At 45.7% G+C, this 17,741-nt stretch overlaps 1 protein-coding gene across 1 annotated transcript in view; it reads left to right on the top strand.

The window, feature by feature from the left end:
• LOC310863765 (LIM domain and actin-binding protein 1-like) overlaps positions 1-17,741 on the top strand; it is a 51,951-nt gene that overhangs the window by 15,525 nt on the left and 18,685 nt on the right. The window contains exons 2-3 of the mRNA XM_083772260.1: positions 4,583-4,736; positions 6,017-6,062. Coding sequence (XP_083628386.1) covers positions 4,594-4,736; positions 6,017-6,062 — 189 coding nt within the window. The 5' untranslated portion in view covers positions 4,583-4,593. The remainder of the gene's footprint in view (positions 1-4,582; positions 4,737-6,016; positions 6,063-17,741) is intronic.

The raw sequence follows: 17,741 nt of genomic DNA on the forward strand, positions 1-17,741 counted from the left end.
GGTCAATAAGTAGGACCCTATAGGAGCCTAGGAGAGACACAGGTCAATCACTTTGCTATAGAGTGACATGACAAGCTTGTAAACAGTGACATGTCCATGCTATTATATGGTCTCGCACCTTCCTACCTACATGACTGCCTGCCTAAATATGTCCCAAACCGCCTCCTAAGGTCTTCCACTGCTGGCCTGCTCGCTTTGCCTAAAAAAATGGCAACTAAAAAATACGGGAAGCAGCTTTTTGCTTCTAGGGGCCGAGGGCATGGAACAAGCTCCCACTGTGCCTTCGACAGGCAGCCTCTGTAGACATTTTTAAAGCACAGCTCAAGACCCACTTCTACAACATTGCTTTTAATTGATCTTTTATTTTTTGTTATTCATGTCCTCACTGTATTGCATTACTGCTTGTTTTTTAATGTTGTTGCCTTGCTTTTCTTTTCTTTTATTCTCCATTTCTCTGTAAAGCACTTTGAGCTGCATTTCATGTCATGAAAGGTGCTATACAAATAAAGTTGTATTATTATTATTATTATTATTACTATTAGTTAGTTAGTTACTTTATTGACACAAATGTATAAAACATTGGGCCCAAACAATAATAAAAAAAACCCATGAATCAAAAACTTTAAAAAGGTACAATACATTAAAATATACAATACACAATACAGAAACCCTTTACAACAGGAGCTTTCTATTGCTCCACAAGTGACAGGCAGGCATGTAGCATACGCAAAGCCTCTCTGTTAGTGCCCACAAAGAGTGAGCTCAAATCAATACCCTCATGTCCATATTTCTCTCTGATATCTTGTGTGAGGGGACACACCAGTATGTGCTGTTCGTTTTGTATGCCAGTCTCACATTGGCAAAACCGCTGTTCAGGTGGTATGCGGCTCCATCTCCCCGTTTCCACACGCAGTCTATGAGCGGACAACCCAAACCGTGTAAAGGTTATCCTCAAATAGTCCTCAATGTAAAGGTGTACTGCTGGTGCTGGTATAGAGTGGGTGAACAGATAGATCTGGGTTGATGGCTTGGTATGTCTTATCCCATTCTGACCTGAGATCAGATTCATACGAGGTTTCCGCCGGACACACACTGGTCTGATGAACCCATTCTGACCTGAGATCAGATTCTAAAAATGTCAGTCGCTCTTCGATTTTTCAAAAATAGCAGACCTACAAGCTCGTATCGCGCCACTCGGTGGCGCGATATGAGCTTGTAGATCTGCTATTTTTAAATAGCTAAAGCATAACATGATGCTGACACCAAAATGGGTGCCCGGTTAGAATGGGTTAAATCTTGTTCCCTCTTTGGATTGTAATTTATCAATCACGTCCCTTCGGTCACTCTCAATATGATCTCGTTTTTCCATTATCTCAGATAAATGAGAATACATGACTTGGTTCTCCTTTTTCAGCAATTGAAGAACATACCACAAGGGGTCATCATGAAGCATGCCATTCCGCTGCTGTATGTTGGTGAAGAACCTGGCTTGCTTTTCTCTCACCAAAGCTTGCACTGAAGGCAGTCCTGCTTCTAACAGGCAGGTTAAGTTAGGGGTAGTAACCCCTCACCCCAAGTAGGGATTTCACTCCAGCCATGTAGAGAGTTTCAACAGACTTTAAGGGGATTTTCAACCAAGCCTCACACCCATACAATATAGCTGATGAGAAAGCAGCTTCAAAAACCTTACGTTTTACACAGAATGGAGCATCATAGTTGGTGGTCAGGAAGATAATCAGTTTGTACACTACAAGTATACCACAGTAGTGTAATAGTCTAAGTCCAAGTTTCATTCTGACCCCTCCACGAAAAGGCCTCGTTGTCCTAAACCCTGATCTATCATTTATACATTATGGATCAATAGTGTGGACTTCTGTGGCATTCCATTAACAGAAGGACTTGTTTAGAGGGGAGGATTTTGTTGTCTAGACTTTCAGCTAATGTGCACGGCTGACGGCTCACAGAACGGTGCATGGATGCACAACAGCCAAGCGCTGGTCATTTAATTAAGCCACATACACATTTATATATAGAGGTTTCTATTTTATTTGGGTGTCTAGCTGGTCATGTCATGATTTTATTTATATTTCACTATTCGTATAATTGTAATCCATCTACAACTATAGTGATCTTGCAGATCAGCTATTTTCAATGAACAGATTTAACAGTTAACCCATTCTGAACGGAAACCCATTTTGGTGTTAGCATCATGTTATGCTTTAGCTATTGAAAAATAGCAGATCTACAAGCTCATAGCGCGCCACCGAGTGGCGCGCTACGAGCTTGTAGGTCTGCTATTTTTGAGAAATCGAAGAGCGACTGACATTTTTAGAATCTGATCTCAGGTCAGAATGGGTTATAATCAGACCAGTGTGTGTCCAGTGGAAATCTCGTATGAATCTGATCTCAGGTCAGAATGGGTTTAATCAGACCCAGTGTGTGTCCAGTGGAAACCTCGTATGAATCTGATCTCAGGTCAGAATGGGATAAGGTACTGCGCTGTGCGTCAGTTGTAGCCTTGAACGCGGGGCAGTAGTCAAAATCCTCTTTCCATTCTGTGTGAGTGTGTTCATAATATCCCCGGTTTTTGCTGTACGTACATGTTGAGCGTAAGCCTCGTCTTTCCATTAGTTTTCCGTTCAATCTTTAGTCGGCAATTGAGTAATTTTTACAAACGCAAAGCGTGGATGACAGTTCAGCCCCACAACACGGCCAGGGGGTGGAGCTCAGAGAGAGGCTCTCTATGGCGAGACACGGCCAGGAAAGGTCAACAGTTCAAATATGATTATTGTGGGGTGGCCTACAGCCTACAGGTGAGGACTTGTTGGCAAAGTGAGGACCATGTTGTTCTAACACAGGTTTCTCAGAAAACTTTCAGGATTTAGAAGACATTGTTTTAGAATCAGTAAAGTATTTGCTTCTGGGAGGTCCCTGGAACAACATATTTTCAGATGGGGGGTCCCTGGAACTACACATTTTCAGATGGGGGGTCTCTGGAACTACACATTTTCAGATGGGGGGTCTCTGGAACTACACATTTTCAGATGGGGGGTCCCTGGAACTACACATTTTCAGTTTTGGGGGGTCTCTGGAACTACACATTTTCAGATGGGGGTCCGCAGTAAAAATACAGACAATTGGGGGCCCTTGACATGAAAAAGGTTGAGCACCGTGCACTGACAGAAACATAGGTTTCTACTGGACCTTAGCTCTGGTCCATAGCCTTCTACTGTAGCCTCGGCCGGGAGGCGAACCCGGGTTCCGCGTTCCAATGGCACGTACGTTAACCAGTCGACTAAAGAGTCATGACACGATAGCCAAGTAGCAACGCAGCACCGTATAGCCTACAGTCGTCGTCCCCCAACTGGAAGCGCGTCCACGCGCGCCAGCCAGGAGCCAGGCTCGACTGACTGGGGGGACCTCCGCCCCAGGGAGTGAGACTGTGTGGGCTGTCGATTACCCAGGTTAAGGTCTGTGCCGCCTGGGAACATACTTGTAGAGGTTACCCAAACACACCGCATTATGTTTACCCAGGGTAACTGGACTAAGGAAAGGAAAGGTACTATGTTTACCCAGGGTAACTGACTAAGGAAAGGAAAGGTACTATGTTTACCCAGGGTAACTGGACTAAGGTAAGGAAAGGTACTATGTTTACCCAGGGTAACTGGACTAAGGAAAGGAAAGGTACTATGTTTACCCAGGGTAACTGGACTAAGGAAAGGAAAGGTACTATGTTTACCCAGGGTAACTGGACTAAGGTAAGGAAAGGTACTATGTTTACCCAGGGTAACTGGACTAAGGAAAGGAAAGGTACTATGTTTACCCAGGGTAACTGGACTAAGCTCAAGAACTTGTTTACAGCCAGGCCCTGCTCATAGAACATTTCATGGTAGGGGTTCAATGCCTTGCTCAAAGGGCACTTCAGCGGTGGTAATTTTAACGTGCCGGTCCGGGGATACGAACTATAGCGACCTTCCGATATCAAGACCGCTCCGCAAACCGTTCGGCCACCTGCTGTACGCATGCACGTGTACGTTGTGTATAGCGCTGTGTATGGTAACGTTGTTCAGGTTCAGGTACAGGTTCATTTATTTGTTTGTCCCTGTGGGGCGATTTGGTTTACAGCAAGGCAATAACACAGGCAGGTAACATGAAACACAAAAACACAGCAAAAGGCACATAGTACACATAGAACATTTAAAACAGGATGGCAGTTCAAGGTATCAGTGTAACATTATAATTCATAACTTTTCCAGAAAGTTGTATAAAAAATGTATACAATTAATACAAATACAATTTACCTCCTTCTATCGGCATTTAGAGCCTTGATAGCTACAGGCACGAAGGAGAACTTATACCTGTTGCTTTTGGCCCCTGGGACTTTTAGGCGAATGCCAGAGGGAAGCAGCTTGAACTCAGCTGAGGGGATGGGAGTTGTCCGTACAAATGGACCTGATTTTTAAAAACTTGGTCTAGACTACTGAAATTAACTCTGGCAATCTTTGAGGCCGTTCTCACAACGGCCTCAAAGATTGCCGGAGTTAATGTATGTGTATCGTTGTGTTGGTTGTGTGTGTCTCAGGTCGTCCAGCGATGGAGAGCGGTCAGAGCGGTCAGAGCGCGGCGTTCAGCAGGAAGTCGTGGGCGTCCCAGTCCGTACGAGTCACCGCCAGGGAGCTGTCGCTGGTCAGCGGGGGGCGGGGCAAAGGAACCGCCCTGGCAGAGCGCTTCTCCAAGTGAGTACCTGACTGACAGTGTTGTTTTCGTCGACTAAAACTAAAGACGAAAAAAATGTTCGTCGACTACCTTTTTTTTTTACTGACAAAAACAAATGGAAACTAAATGAAAACTAAGCTATGATGACTAAAACTATGAGACTAAATATACTGACAATTTCGTCGACAAATAAAAACTAGACTAAAATGTTAGGAAGGGACTAGTGGACAACAGATCCAGTATAAGTCATTTCACACTTGGTTGCATGCTGAAAATAGTATGATCTACGAGCTCACAACGCAACGCGTTGTGAGCTTGTAGATCGGCTATTTTCAGCAAGTGTGAAAACACTCATTACGACGGCATCAAGACCCGCCCAAATACATTTTAGTCGACTAAATCAACTGTAGATTTAGTCGACTAAAATCTTATGACATTTAGTCGACTAAAACTAGACTAACACTAAGACATTTCAGGTGACTAAAATGTGACTTAAACTAAATGAAGTTTCAGTCCAAAGACTATGACTAAACTAAAATAGAATTCTGCTGCCAAAAACAACACCTGACCACCATGACCACTACATCGACACGTTGTGAGCTTGTAGATTGTCCACTATAGTCCCTTCCTAACATTTTAGTCTGGTTTGTATTTGTTGACGAAATTGTCTATATATTTAGTCCTATAGTTTTAGTCATCATAGCTTAGTTTTCATTTAGTTTTAGTAGAGTGGAAAAAGGTAGTCGACGAACAATTTGTCTTAGTTTTAGTCGACAAAATCAACACTGTTTGTTTTTTAAATATATTTTTTATCCCACGATTTTGTAACCCATTTTTCACCCCTGTGTCAATCATCTAATGTGATCCTGGGCTCTACACACCCTCCACCAACCTAGTCCCCATATATGGGGGACAAGGGGAGACCAACCTAGTCCCCATATATGGGGGACAAGGGGGGAGCAACGGACTTGAACTCATGCTTCCTTCATGCCTGAGTGTCCAAGTTGCTCCTTTACACCTGACAGGGGGGAGTTTCCCTGGTTGGACGTAGCGCGTGGAAGGAACACGTTATTCCAACCTGTTCCTTTCCCCTCCATCAGGCGCCCCGGCTGGCCAGGGGGAGGCAGTATAGAGACCAGGATTATTAAATCAACACTGTTTGGAAGCCTTTATACAGGAAACCAACCTCAACATCATGGCTCCATTACATGCGCTATAGTTTCTTTAGCGTTACCGTGTTTGACCAGCAGATGTCAGTGTTGTCAACGATGGTGTGTTTCTCTGTTTTGTCTTCCATCAGATACCAGAGGGCTGCGGAGGAGTCCAACACAGAGAGGAAGAAGGGAGTGAGTATTCATTCATATTTATAGATGTATCTATATTTATATTTATTTATATTTATCTATATTGAAACACTTAACTGAGCAGCCTTTCTGTATTCATGTGTCTGTGTATATTAATATACTGTCATCACGTGGTTGACTGACTGATTGATTGATTGAAGTATTTATTAACAGTTTGCAGAATTACAGTACATTTCAAGCACAACTCAATACAAAGACTGTTAACTGTGAATGGACGACACCACAAAGCATTACACTTGTTTACAAGAGGGTCCACCATGTTCAATTCATCAATGTAAATATAAAATCAAATATAATATAGCCTATACAATTGAAACCTGCTACTGCAGTGATTTGTATCCTGTGTTTCAATGCGTTTCTGCGTTTGTGTGTGTGTGGACTCATATCTCTGTCGTATGGCTAGTGTTGTTTTTGGCAGCAAATTTCTATTTTAGTTTTAGTCATAGTCTTTGGACTGAAACTCCATTTAGTTTTAGTCACATTTTAGTCACCTGGAATGTCTTAGTGTTAGTCTAGTTTTAGTCGACTAAATGTCATAAGATATTAGTCGACTAAATCTACAGGCGATTTAGTCGACTAAAATGTGTTTTGGCGGGCCTTGATGCCGTCGTAATGAGTGTTTTTACACTTGCTGAAAATAGCCGATCTACAAGCTCACAACGCGTCGCAACGCGACGCGTTGTGAGCTTGTAGATCAGCTATTTTCAGCATGCAACCAAGTGTAAAATGACTTATACTGGATCTCTTGTCCACTAGTCCCTTCCTAACATTTTAGTCTAGTTTTTATTTGTTGACGAAATTGTCAGTATATTTAGTCTTAGTTTTAGTCACCATAGCATAGTTTTAATTTAGTTTCCATTTAGTTTAGTAGTCGACGAACATTTTTCGTCTTAGTTTTAGTCGACGAAAACAACACTGGTCGTATGGGCAGGGATTCTATTCTAAAACGGACGACGAAAATATACCGTATACGTTTAGCAAAAGATCCATATATGTGTGGCCTGGGCCTTAATATCCAATTACTTATTACAGGGCTTTATCTCCCCTTCCACCCAGGTATACAGTATCTGGGCTGTATTCATTTCGCTCCTATGATGCCACCAAAGTGTGGAACTCTTATTTGTACGTCTCTAAATGGTGTCGTCCACTCACAGTTAACAGTCTTTGTATATGGAGTTGTAATGTACAACTCCATATCAATCAATCAAAGGTATACCTGGGTGTACCCGGGTACCCGGGGGTGTAGCCTACCGGGGGTTCGGTTCGTAACTCCGGCCGACAGGTGAAGACGGTTTTGCCGACTTGCTAATGGCGCAAGTCGGCAAAAAACAACGGCGGCTTGCTGTGGTTCGCTACCAACAGAAATGTGCTGCCAATGTAGGCTATCTTTAGCACAGCTCAGGGTGAAGGGCTGCCAATGTAGGCTATCTTTAGCACAGCTCAGGGTGAAGGGCTGCCAATGTAGGCTATCTTTAGCACAGCTCAGGGTGAAGGGCTGCCAATGTAGGCTATCTTTAGCACAGCTCAGGGTGAAGGGCTGCCAATGTAGGCTATCTTTAGCACAGCACAGGGTGAAGGGCTGCCAATGTAGGCTATCTTTAGCACAGCTCAGGGTGAAGGGCTGCCAATGTAGGCTATCTTTAGCACAGCTCAGGGTGAAGGGCTGCCAATGTAGGCTATCTTTAGCACAGCACAGGGTGAAGGGCTGCCAATGTAGGCTATCTTTAGCACAGCACAGGGTGAAGGGCTGCCAATGTAGGCTATCTTTAGCACAGCTCAGGGTGAAGGGCTGCCAATGTAGGCTATCTTTAGCACAGCTCAGGGTGAAGGGCTGCCAATGTAGGCTATCTTTAGCACAGCTCAGGGTGAAGGGCTGCCAATGTAGGCTATCTTTAGCACAGCTCAGGGTGAAGGGCTGCCAATGTAGGCTATCTTTAGCACAGCACAGGGTGAAGGGCTGCCAATGTAGGCTATCTTTAGCACAGCACAGGGTGAAGGGCTGCCAATGTAGGCTATCTTTAGCACAGCTCAGGGTGAAGGGCTGCCAATGTAGGCTATCTTTAGCACAGCACAGGGTGAAGGGCTGCCAATGTAGGCTATCTTTAGCACAGCTCAGGGTGAAGGGCTGCCAATGTAGGCTATCTTTAGCACAGCTCAGGGTGAAGGGCTGCCAATGTAGGCTATCTTTAGCACAGCACAGGGTGAAGGGCTGCCAATGTAGGCTATCTTTAGCACAGCTCAGGGTGAAGGGCTGCCAATGTAGGCTATCTTTAGCACAGCTCAGGGTGAAGGGCTGCCAATGTAGGCTATCTTTAGCACAGCACAGGGTGAAGGGCTGCCAATGTAGGCTATCTTTAGCACAGCACAGGGTGAAGGGCTGCCAATGTAGGCTATCTTTAGCACAGCTCAGGGTGAAGGGCTGCCAATGTAGGCTATCTTTAGCACAGCTCAGGGTGAAGGGCTGCCAATGTAGGCTATCTTTAGCACAACACAGCTCAGGGTGAAGGGCTGCCAATGTAGGCTATCTTTAGCACAGCACAGCTCAGGGTGAAGGGCTGCCAATGTAGGCTATCTTTAGCACAGCTCAGGGTGAAGGGCTGCCAATGTAGGCTATCTTTAGCACAGCTCAGGGTGAAGGGCTGCCAATGTAGGCTATCTTTAGTTGCACAGCACAGGGTGAAGGGCTGCCAATGTAGGCTATCTTTAGTGGTTTTTCTCACTTTTTTCGCCCCAGTATTTCAGAAGCTAGACATGCTCAGCATCTCAGTTGACCGGGCCTGTGGCCGAGTGGCCCAACGGACCCCTGGGGGGTCCCTGGAAGATCTTTTCAAAATGGGGGTCCGCAGGATAATTAGTGTCAATTTGACATGAAAAGGTTTGGGAACCTTTGGCTTAGGCTATACTGTATAGATGTATGCCACAGAACAGAACGGTAAGATAATTATCTCTGTAGACAGACACACACACACACACACACACACACACACACACACACACACACACACACACACACACACACACACACACACACACACACACACACACACACACACACACAGAGAGCAGCAGACAGCATGTGGCTCAACCCACGCCCGAGGCGAAAAGAATGCCTTGTTGTCCCCGGCTGACGTCTTATTGGTCAACTCTGTTGTGACGGACAGGCGGTCAAGCCCATAATCCTCCTTCAGGGCAGACTGTAATCCCTGCTGGCCAAGTGGCCACGCTGTCTGCTCTACTGTACTTATACTGTAAGGTAGACAGACAGACAGACAGACAGACGTCTTCTGCTCTGCTGTATCGTTACTGTACGTTAGACAGACTCTTCTGCAGTAGCCTACTGTACCATCTAACTGTAAGGTAGACAGACTCTCTGCTGTAGTAGGCTACTGTGCCATCTAACTGTAAGGTAGACAGACTCTCTGCTGTAGTATACTGTAGGCTACCAACGGTCTGTACGTTAGACGGTCTGTACGTTAGACGTCTTGGTGAAAGGAAGCCAAATGTCCAGTGGTCACTGTCAGGTCATGGAGAGACTTAAGGTAATCATTAACTTTATATACTTTGTATAAGCAAACGTGCATGAGAATTATCGGTTATCCCATTCTGACCTGAGATCAGATTCTAAAAATGTCAGTTGTTCTTCGATTTTTCAAAAATGGCAGACCTACAAGCTCGTATCGCGCCACTCGGTGGCGCGATATGAGCTTGTAGATCTGCTATTTTTCAATAGCTAAAGCATGACATGATGCCAACACCAAAATGGGTGCCCGGTCAGAATGGGTTATTAGTGTTTTGGTGATCAGTGGCGTGCACAGATAGACACTAGGGGGTGCTAGAGCACCCTTTTGGCAATGTGCTCTTAATTTTTTTTAAATAATAATAATAATTTGTAGTGTGTGGACCATGCGGTGACATTGATCAAATATTGATCAAATCTCTGGTGTTGTCGGTCAGGTTGAGAAAGAGCTTTTATGTAACTAAATACTATTGTGAGGTATTTGTACCTTACTGGAGTAATACCAATTTACAATACTTTTACTTCTACTCCACTATATCTCAGATGCAAATATTGTACTTTACTCTTTAGTAATTAAACTTTAGTTACTATAGTTACTTTGGAATGGAACATTCTGCACATGTAGTTCTTTTACGTTTGGTACTTTTAAGTACATTTCGAAGCCAATAGACTTTTGTACTTTTACTCAAGTACATTTTGAATTTCGAACTCTTAAAAAAAAAGAAAAAAAAAATTGTAGTGTGTGGACCATGCGGTGACATTGATCAAATATTGATAAAAAACGCTTCTACTATATTATTTAGGCCCCCACAATCTAAAGCTATGTTTCTATGTCAGTGGTTCTTCGATAAAAAAAATAGCAGACCTACAAGCTTGTAGATCTGCTGTTTTTCAATAGCTAAAGCACCAAAATGGGTTCCCGTCCGAAAATGCGCTGCACAAGGTGCCCTTTTTTTCACTTGAGCACCTGCCCCTCTAAATGTCTGTGCACGCCACTGTTGGTGATGTTTCAAGTGATGTGCGGATGTATACAAGAAAGATCATTTGAAAATAGCAGATCTACAAGCTCACAATGCATCACATCGTCCGTGAATCGCGGTGCACTGTGCTGAGCTTGTAGATCTGCTGTTTTCAAATGGCCGAAATGTATAAAGGATGGATATGGTGCTGAAGGGGTTAATGCATGTTTTTTAATGATGATCTAAAACTACAAGGTAACTAAAGTAGTAGTGTGTGTGTGTGTGTGTGTGTGTGTGTGTGTGTGTGTGTGTGTGTGTGTGTGTGTGTGTGTGTGTGTGGGACTGTGTGTGTGTGGTGTGTGTGTGTGTGTGTGTGTGTGTGTGACTGTGTGTGTGTGGTGTGTGTGTGTGTGTGTGTGTGTGTGTGTGTGTGTGTGTGTGTGTGTGTGTGTGCGTGGTGTGTGTGTGTGTGTGTGTGTGTGTGTGTGTGTGTGTGTGACTGTGTGTGTGTGTGTGTGTGTGTGTGTGTGTGTGTGTGTGTGCGTGGTGTGTGTGTGTGTGTGTGTGTGTGTGTGTGTGTGTGTGTGTGTGTGACTGTGTGTGTGTGTGTGTGTGTGTGTGTGTGTGTGTGTGTGTGTGTGTGTGTGTGTGTGACTGTGTGTGTGTGTGTGTGTGTGTGTGTGTGTGTGTGTGTGTGTGACTGTGTGTGTGTGTGTGTGTGTGTGTGTGTGTGTGTGTGTGTGTGTGTGTGTGTGTGTGTGTGTGACTGTGTGTGTGTGTGTGTGTGTGTGTGTGTGACTGTGTGTGTGTGTGTGTGTGTGTGTGTGTGTGTGTGTGTGTGTGTGTGTGTGTGTGTGTGTGTGTGTGTGTGTGTGTGACTGTGTGTGTGTGTGTGTGTGTGTGTGTGTGTGTGTGTGTGTGTGTGTGTGTGACTGTGTGTGTGTGTGTGTGTGTGTGTGTGACTGTGTGTGTGTGTGTGTGACTGTGTGTGTGTGTGTGTGTGTGTGTGTGACTGTGTGTGTGTGTGTGTGTGTGTGTGTGTGTGTGTGTGTGTGTGTGTGTGTGTGTGGTGCCTTCAGAAGTAGGGCATGAAGCAGTGAAGAATATCTGACATGTGATGTGAATCTAATGGTTAATTGTGTGAGCGGTGCATGCATGCATGCGTGCGTGCGGTGTGTCGTGTGTGCGTGGTGTGTGTGTGTGTGTGTGTGTGTGTGTGTGTGTGTGTGTGTGTGTGCGTGGTGTGTGTGTGATGTGAGTGTGTGTGTGATGTGAGTGTGTGTGTGTGTGTGTGCATGCGTGTGCGTGTGGTGTGTGCGTGGTTTGTGCGTGCGTGCGTGTGTGTGTGTGTGTGTGTGGTGTGTGATGTGAGTGGGTGTGTGCGTGCTTGGTGTGTGTGTTATGTGAGTGTATAGGCTAAGGGTTAATGGGGGTGGGTTGACGGATGTCTCAGAGGAGTCACATGACTCCATAACGTACTGTATTCGTTCTGTGCCTTCAGCAGAAAGATGACAGGTTTCAACACATTTCATACAATGTTGATAAATAATTACTATTTGATGCCTTCTAGGGGCGGGGCAGTGGGGTGGGGCAGTGGGGCGGGGCAGTGGGGCAGTGGGGAAGTGGGGTGGGGCAGTGGGGCAGTGGGGTGGGGCAGTGGGGTGGGGCAGTGGGGCGGGGCAGTGGGGCAGTGGGGAAGTGGGGTGGGGCAGTGGGGCAGTGGGGTGGGGCAGTGGGGTGGGGCAGTGGGGCGGGGCAGTGGGGCAGTGGGGAAGTGGGGTGGGGCAGTGGGGCAGTGGGGTGGGGCAGTGGGGTGGGGCAGTGGGGCAGTGGGGTTGGGCAGTGGGGTGGGGCAGTGGGGCAGTGGGGCGGGGCAGTGGGGCGGGGCAGTGGGGTGGGGCAGTGGGGCGGGGCAGTGGGGCAGTGGGGTGGGGCAGTGGGGTGGGGCAGTGGGGCAGTGGGGTGGGGCAGTGGGGTGGGGCAGTGGGGCGGGGCAGTGGGGTGGGGCAGTGGGGCAGTGGGGTGGGGCAGTGGGTGGGGCAGTGGGGTGGGGCAGTGGGGAAGTGGGGTGGGGAAGTGGGGTGGGGCAGTGGGGCAGTGGGGCGGGGCAGTGGGGCGGGGCAGTGGGGCAGTGGGGTGGGGCAGTGGGGCGGGGCAGTGGGGCGGGGCAGTGGGGCGGGGCAGTGGGGCAGTGGGGTGGGGCAGTGGGGCGGGGCAGTGGGGCGGGGCAGTGGGGCGGGGCAGTGGGGCGGGGCAGTGGGGCAGTGGGGTGGGGCAGTGGGGCGGGGCAGTGGGGCGGGGCAGTGGGGCGGGGCAGTGGGGCGGGGCAGTGGGGTGGGGCAGTGGCACAGGGGTTCGATCCCTGTGGGCTCCTCCCCCAGAGTTAGTGTCAAAGTGTCCTTGAGCAAGACTCTGAACCCCTGATTGCTCCTTGCATGGTTTCCTCCGCCATCGGTGTGTGAATGTGTGTGTGAATGGGTGAATGTAATGCACAGTCTATGTAAAGGTGTGTGAATGTGTGTGTGAATGGGTGAATGTAATGCACAATCTATGTAAAGGTGTGTGAATGTGTGTGTGAATGTAATGCAGTGTCTATGTAAAGGTGTGTGAGTGTGTGTGTGTGTGTGTGTGTGTGTGTGTGTGTGTGTGTGTGTGTGTGTGTGTGTGTGTGTGTGTGTGTGTGTGTGTGTGTGTGTGTGTGTGAATGGGTGAATGTAATGCACAGTCTATGTAAAGGTGTGTGAATGTGTGTGTGTGTGTGTGTGTGTGTGTGTGTGTGTGTGTGTGAATGTGTGAATGTAATACACAATCTATGTAAAGGTGTGTGAATGTGTGTGTGAATGTAATGCAGTGTCTATGTAAAGGTGTGTGAATGTGTGTGTGTGTGTGTGTGTGTGTGTGTGTGTGTGTGTGTGTGTGTGAATGTGTGAATGTAATACACAATCTATGTAAAGGTGTGTGAATGTGTGTGTGAATGTAATGCAGTGTCTATGTAAAGGTGTGTGAGTGTGTGTGTGTGTGTGTGTGTGTGTGTGTGTGTGTGTGTGTGTGTGTGTGTGTGTGTGTGTGTGTGTGTGTGTGTGTGTGAATGGGTGAATGTAATGCACAATCTATGTAAAGGTGTGTGAATGTGTGTGTGAATGTAATGCAGTGTCTATGTAAAGGTGTGTGAGTGTGTGTGTGTGTGTGTGTGTGTGTGTGTGTGTGTGTGTGTGTGTGTGTGTGTGTGTGTGTGTGTGTGTGTGTGTGTGAATGGGTGAATGTAATGCACAATCTATGTAAAGGTGTGTGAATGTAATGCAGTGTCTATGTAAAGGTGTGTGAATGTAATGCAGTGGCTATGTAAAGGTGTGTGAACAGTGTGAATGTGTGTATGAATGGGTGAATGTAATGCACAATCTATGTAAAGCGCCTTGGATAAAGGTGCTATATAAATGCACCATTTATATAGACAGACAGCCAACTAGATTGATTGATAGGTATAGGTAGCTTGGAAGGTAGTGCCCGTAGCACTTGCCCTAGCCTCGACGACCTTACAGGCGTATGCAAAGGCTCAACTTAGATAGCATTTCATGTAGACATAGCACTCTATATAGTTAGTTTCATTATATAGATATTCCACTGTTAGATTGTATGATTCATGACGATTTATTTTGATGTATAGGCCTATGTGATGTATCACCATGTCGTTGTTCTTGCTTACTGTAAATCGCTCTGGATTAAGAGCGTCTGATAAATGACTGAATTGTAAATTGAAGGTAGATCTAGATATGTAAATGGGCATGGTTGTAACAGTCCAAATGTTTTAGTTCCAAGTCTTATTTCAAAGATCCATTTGAGCTGAGATCTGTTTTGGTTTTGTTTATACTTGACCAAATCTCTGGTGTTGTTGGTCAGGTTGAGAAAGAGCTTTTATGTAACTAAATACTATTGTGAGGTATTTGTACCTTACTGGAGTAATACCAATTTACAATACTTTTACTTCTACTCCACTATATCTCAGATGCAAATATTGTACTTTACTCTTTAGTAATTAAACTTTAGTGACTAGTTACTTTGGAATGGGACATTCTGCACATGTAGTTCTTTTATACGTTTGGTACGTTGAAGTACATTTCAAAGCCAATAGACTTTTGTACTTTTACTCAAGTACATTTCTAATTTCGAACAAACATCCGAATTGCAGTGTTGAGTATTTTTACTTTAGTAAATCAACGATTGTTTTATTTTTTTTCCACCACTGGTTCTACCAACGAACGTCAACAAAGGGTTAAGGTTTTCTTTCCCATGTGGTTCATTTCCTGCTCTGGTTTCCTGGGTATTCTGTCTCGCCCATGGTGCTGGAGAGAGAGAGAGAGAGAGAGAGAGAGAGAGAGAGAGAGACCAGTTCTTACAAGTAGAATATTTCTTAACATCTGGGGGGCTGAACACTCTCTCTCTCTCTCTCTCTCTCTCTCTCCAGTGTGTCTCAGTGTCTCTCTCTCTCACCACTTCATGTGGTCACTCACACCTCCATAAGGACTAAAGGACTATCTTAGTATTAGTATCTTATCTTAAAGGACTAAAGGACTATCTTATCTCCTGAGCTGAAGCTGACAGACTGACAGACTGACAGCTGTCCTCCTCACACCTCGTGGAGTCGCCCTACAGAGGTTTATACTTTGTTTTCCTCCTTTAGAAACAGACAGAGAAGAGAAAAGGAACCAGACCAGAACAGTGTTGTCATTGTCCAGAAGGGTTCTCTCTGTAGCCGGCCCGGGCCCGACTCACAAAGACATAGATTGTGCATCTGATTTCTCTCTCTGCCTTGGGTCTCTGTGTCTGTCTGTCTGTCTGTCTGTCTGTCTGTCTGTCTGTCTGTCTGTCTGTCTGTCTGTCTGTCTGTCTGTCTGTCTGTCTCTGTCTGTCTGTCCCTGTGTCTGTCTGTCTCTCTCCCTCTATCTGTCTGTCTCTCTATCTCTGTCTGTCTGTCCCTGTGTCTGTCTGTCTGTCTCTCTCCCTCTATCTGTCTGTCTGTCTGTCTCTGTGTCTGTCTGTCTCTCTATCTCTGTCTTTCTCTCCGTGTCTCTGTGTCTCTCTCTGTCTCTCTCTCCCTCTGTCTGTCTGTCTCTCCCTCTGTCTGTCTGTCTCTGTGTCTGTCTGTGTCTGTCTCTCTCTGTGTCTTTCTCTCTGTGTCTCTCTCTGTCTGTCTCTGTGTCTGTCTGTCTGTCTCTCTCTGTCTCTCTCCGTGTCTCTGTGTCTATTGTCTGTCTTTGTAGTCCTTGGTACATTTAGTGCTATAATATTGCAGCAGTTATGTCTTAAGTTGCGAGTTGTGTTTTCCTAGATATCTGTTTATATGTAAAGGAGGGGATTTCATTCAAGTCAACTCTTAAAAGATACTCAAATCCTAAAAGTTAAGGCTTTCCTTTGTTGGCGAGTTGTGGAGCTGATGATGATGACCACAGCATAATTATGACTTTCACCATGAGATGGAGAATGTTATAATTCATAATTATTCTTCTTAACACGCTGCCACTCGGAAATGTTCAGAGAACATTTTTCCTAATAATAATAATGTGAGAACTATTGGTTCTGTTCTAACAGGACGTCCGTTGTGTCGCCTTCTACCCGTCTGTAAAACAACTGCCCTTTTACCCGTCCGTAAAACGACTGCCCTTTTACCCGTCCGTAAAACGACTGCCCTTTTACCCGTCTGTAAAACAACTGCCCTTTTACCCGTCCGTAAAACGACTGCCCTTTTACCCGTCCGTAAAACGACTGCCCTTTTACCCGTCTGTAAAACAACTGCCCCTTTTACCCGTCTGTAAAACAACTGCCCTTTTACCCGTCTGTAAAACAACTGCCCTCTCCAGACCAAGAATGCAGCGTTTACTACATGGTGAAAGAAATGCTAAATGCCCTCCTCTCCTTTCCATGCCATGCCGGAATTAAGGAAGGCATCATTCAGGAGAATGGCTTTTTGCGTTGAACTAATTTGTTTAGAAATCCATGTCATTACACATGCCACATCTCCTCTAGCTGGGGTCGCGGCCCAAAAAATAGCTGATCTGATATTTTTGCTATTTGGTGTGTTATCTGTGAGTGTGATCTGGTGTGTTATCTGTGAGTGTGATCTGGTGTGTTATCTGTGAGTGTGATCTGGTGTGTTATCTCTTATCTGTGAGTGTGATCTGGTGTGTTATCTCTTATCTGTGAGTGTGATCCGGTGTGTTATCTGTGAGTGTTATCTGTGAGTGTGATCCGGTGTGTTATCTGTGAGTGTGATCTGGTGTGTTATCTGTGAGTGTGATCTGGTGTGTTATCTCTTATCTGTGAGTGTGATCTGGTGTGTTATCTCTTATCTGTGAGTGTGATCTGGTGTGTTATCTGTGAGTGTGATCCGGTGTGTTATCTGTGAGTGTGATCCGGTGTGTTAGCTGTGAGTGTGATCCGGTGTGTTATCTGTGAGTGTGATCCGGTGTGTTATCTGTGAGTGTGATCTGGTGTGTTATCTGTGAGTGTGATCTGGTGTGTTATCTGTGAGTGTGATCTGGTGTGTTAGCGGTGAGTGTGATCCGGTGTGTTATCTGTGAGTGTGATCCGGTGTGTTATCTGTGAGTGTGATCTGGTGTGTTATCTCTTATCTGTGAGTGTGATCTGGTGTGTTATCTCTTATCTGTGAGTGTGATCTGGTGTGTTATCTGTGAGTGTGATCCGGTGTGTTAGCGGTGAGTGTGATCCGGTGTGTTATCTGTGAGTGTGATCCGGTGTGTTATCTGTGAGTGTGATCTGGTGTGTTATCTGTGAGTGTGATCTGGTGTGTTATCTGTGAGTGTGATCTGGTGTGTTATCTGTGAGTGTGATCCGGTGTGTTATCTGTGAGTGTGATCTGGTGTGTTATCTGTGAGTGTGATCTGGTGTGTTATCTGTGAGTGTGATCTGGTGTGTTATCTGTGAGTGTGATCTGGTGTGTTATCTGTGAGTGTGATCTGGTGTGTTATCTGTGAGTGTGATCTGGTGTGTTATCTGTGAGTGTGATCTGGTGTGTTATCTGTGAGTGTGATCCGGTGTGTTATCTGTGAGTGTGATCCGGTGTGTTATCTGTGAGTGTGATCCGGTGTGTTATCTGTGAGTGTGATCTGGTGTGTTATCTGTGAGTGTGATCCGGTGTGTTATCTGTGAGTGTGATCCGGTGTGTTATCT

The sequence above is a fragment of the Protomyctophum parallelum genome (assembly GCF_964188405.1).
Source record: "Protomyctophum parallelum genome assembly, chromosome: 8".
Lineage (NCBI taxonomy): Eukaryota > Metazoa > Chordata > Actinopteri > Myctophiformes > Myctophidae > Protomyctophum > Protomyctophum parallelum.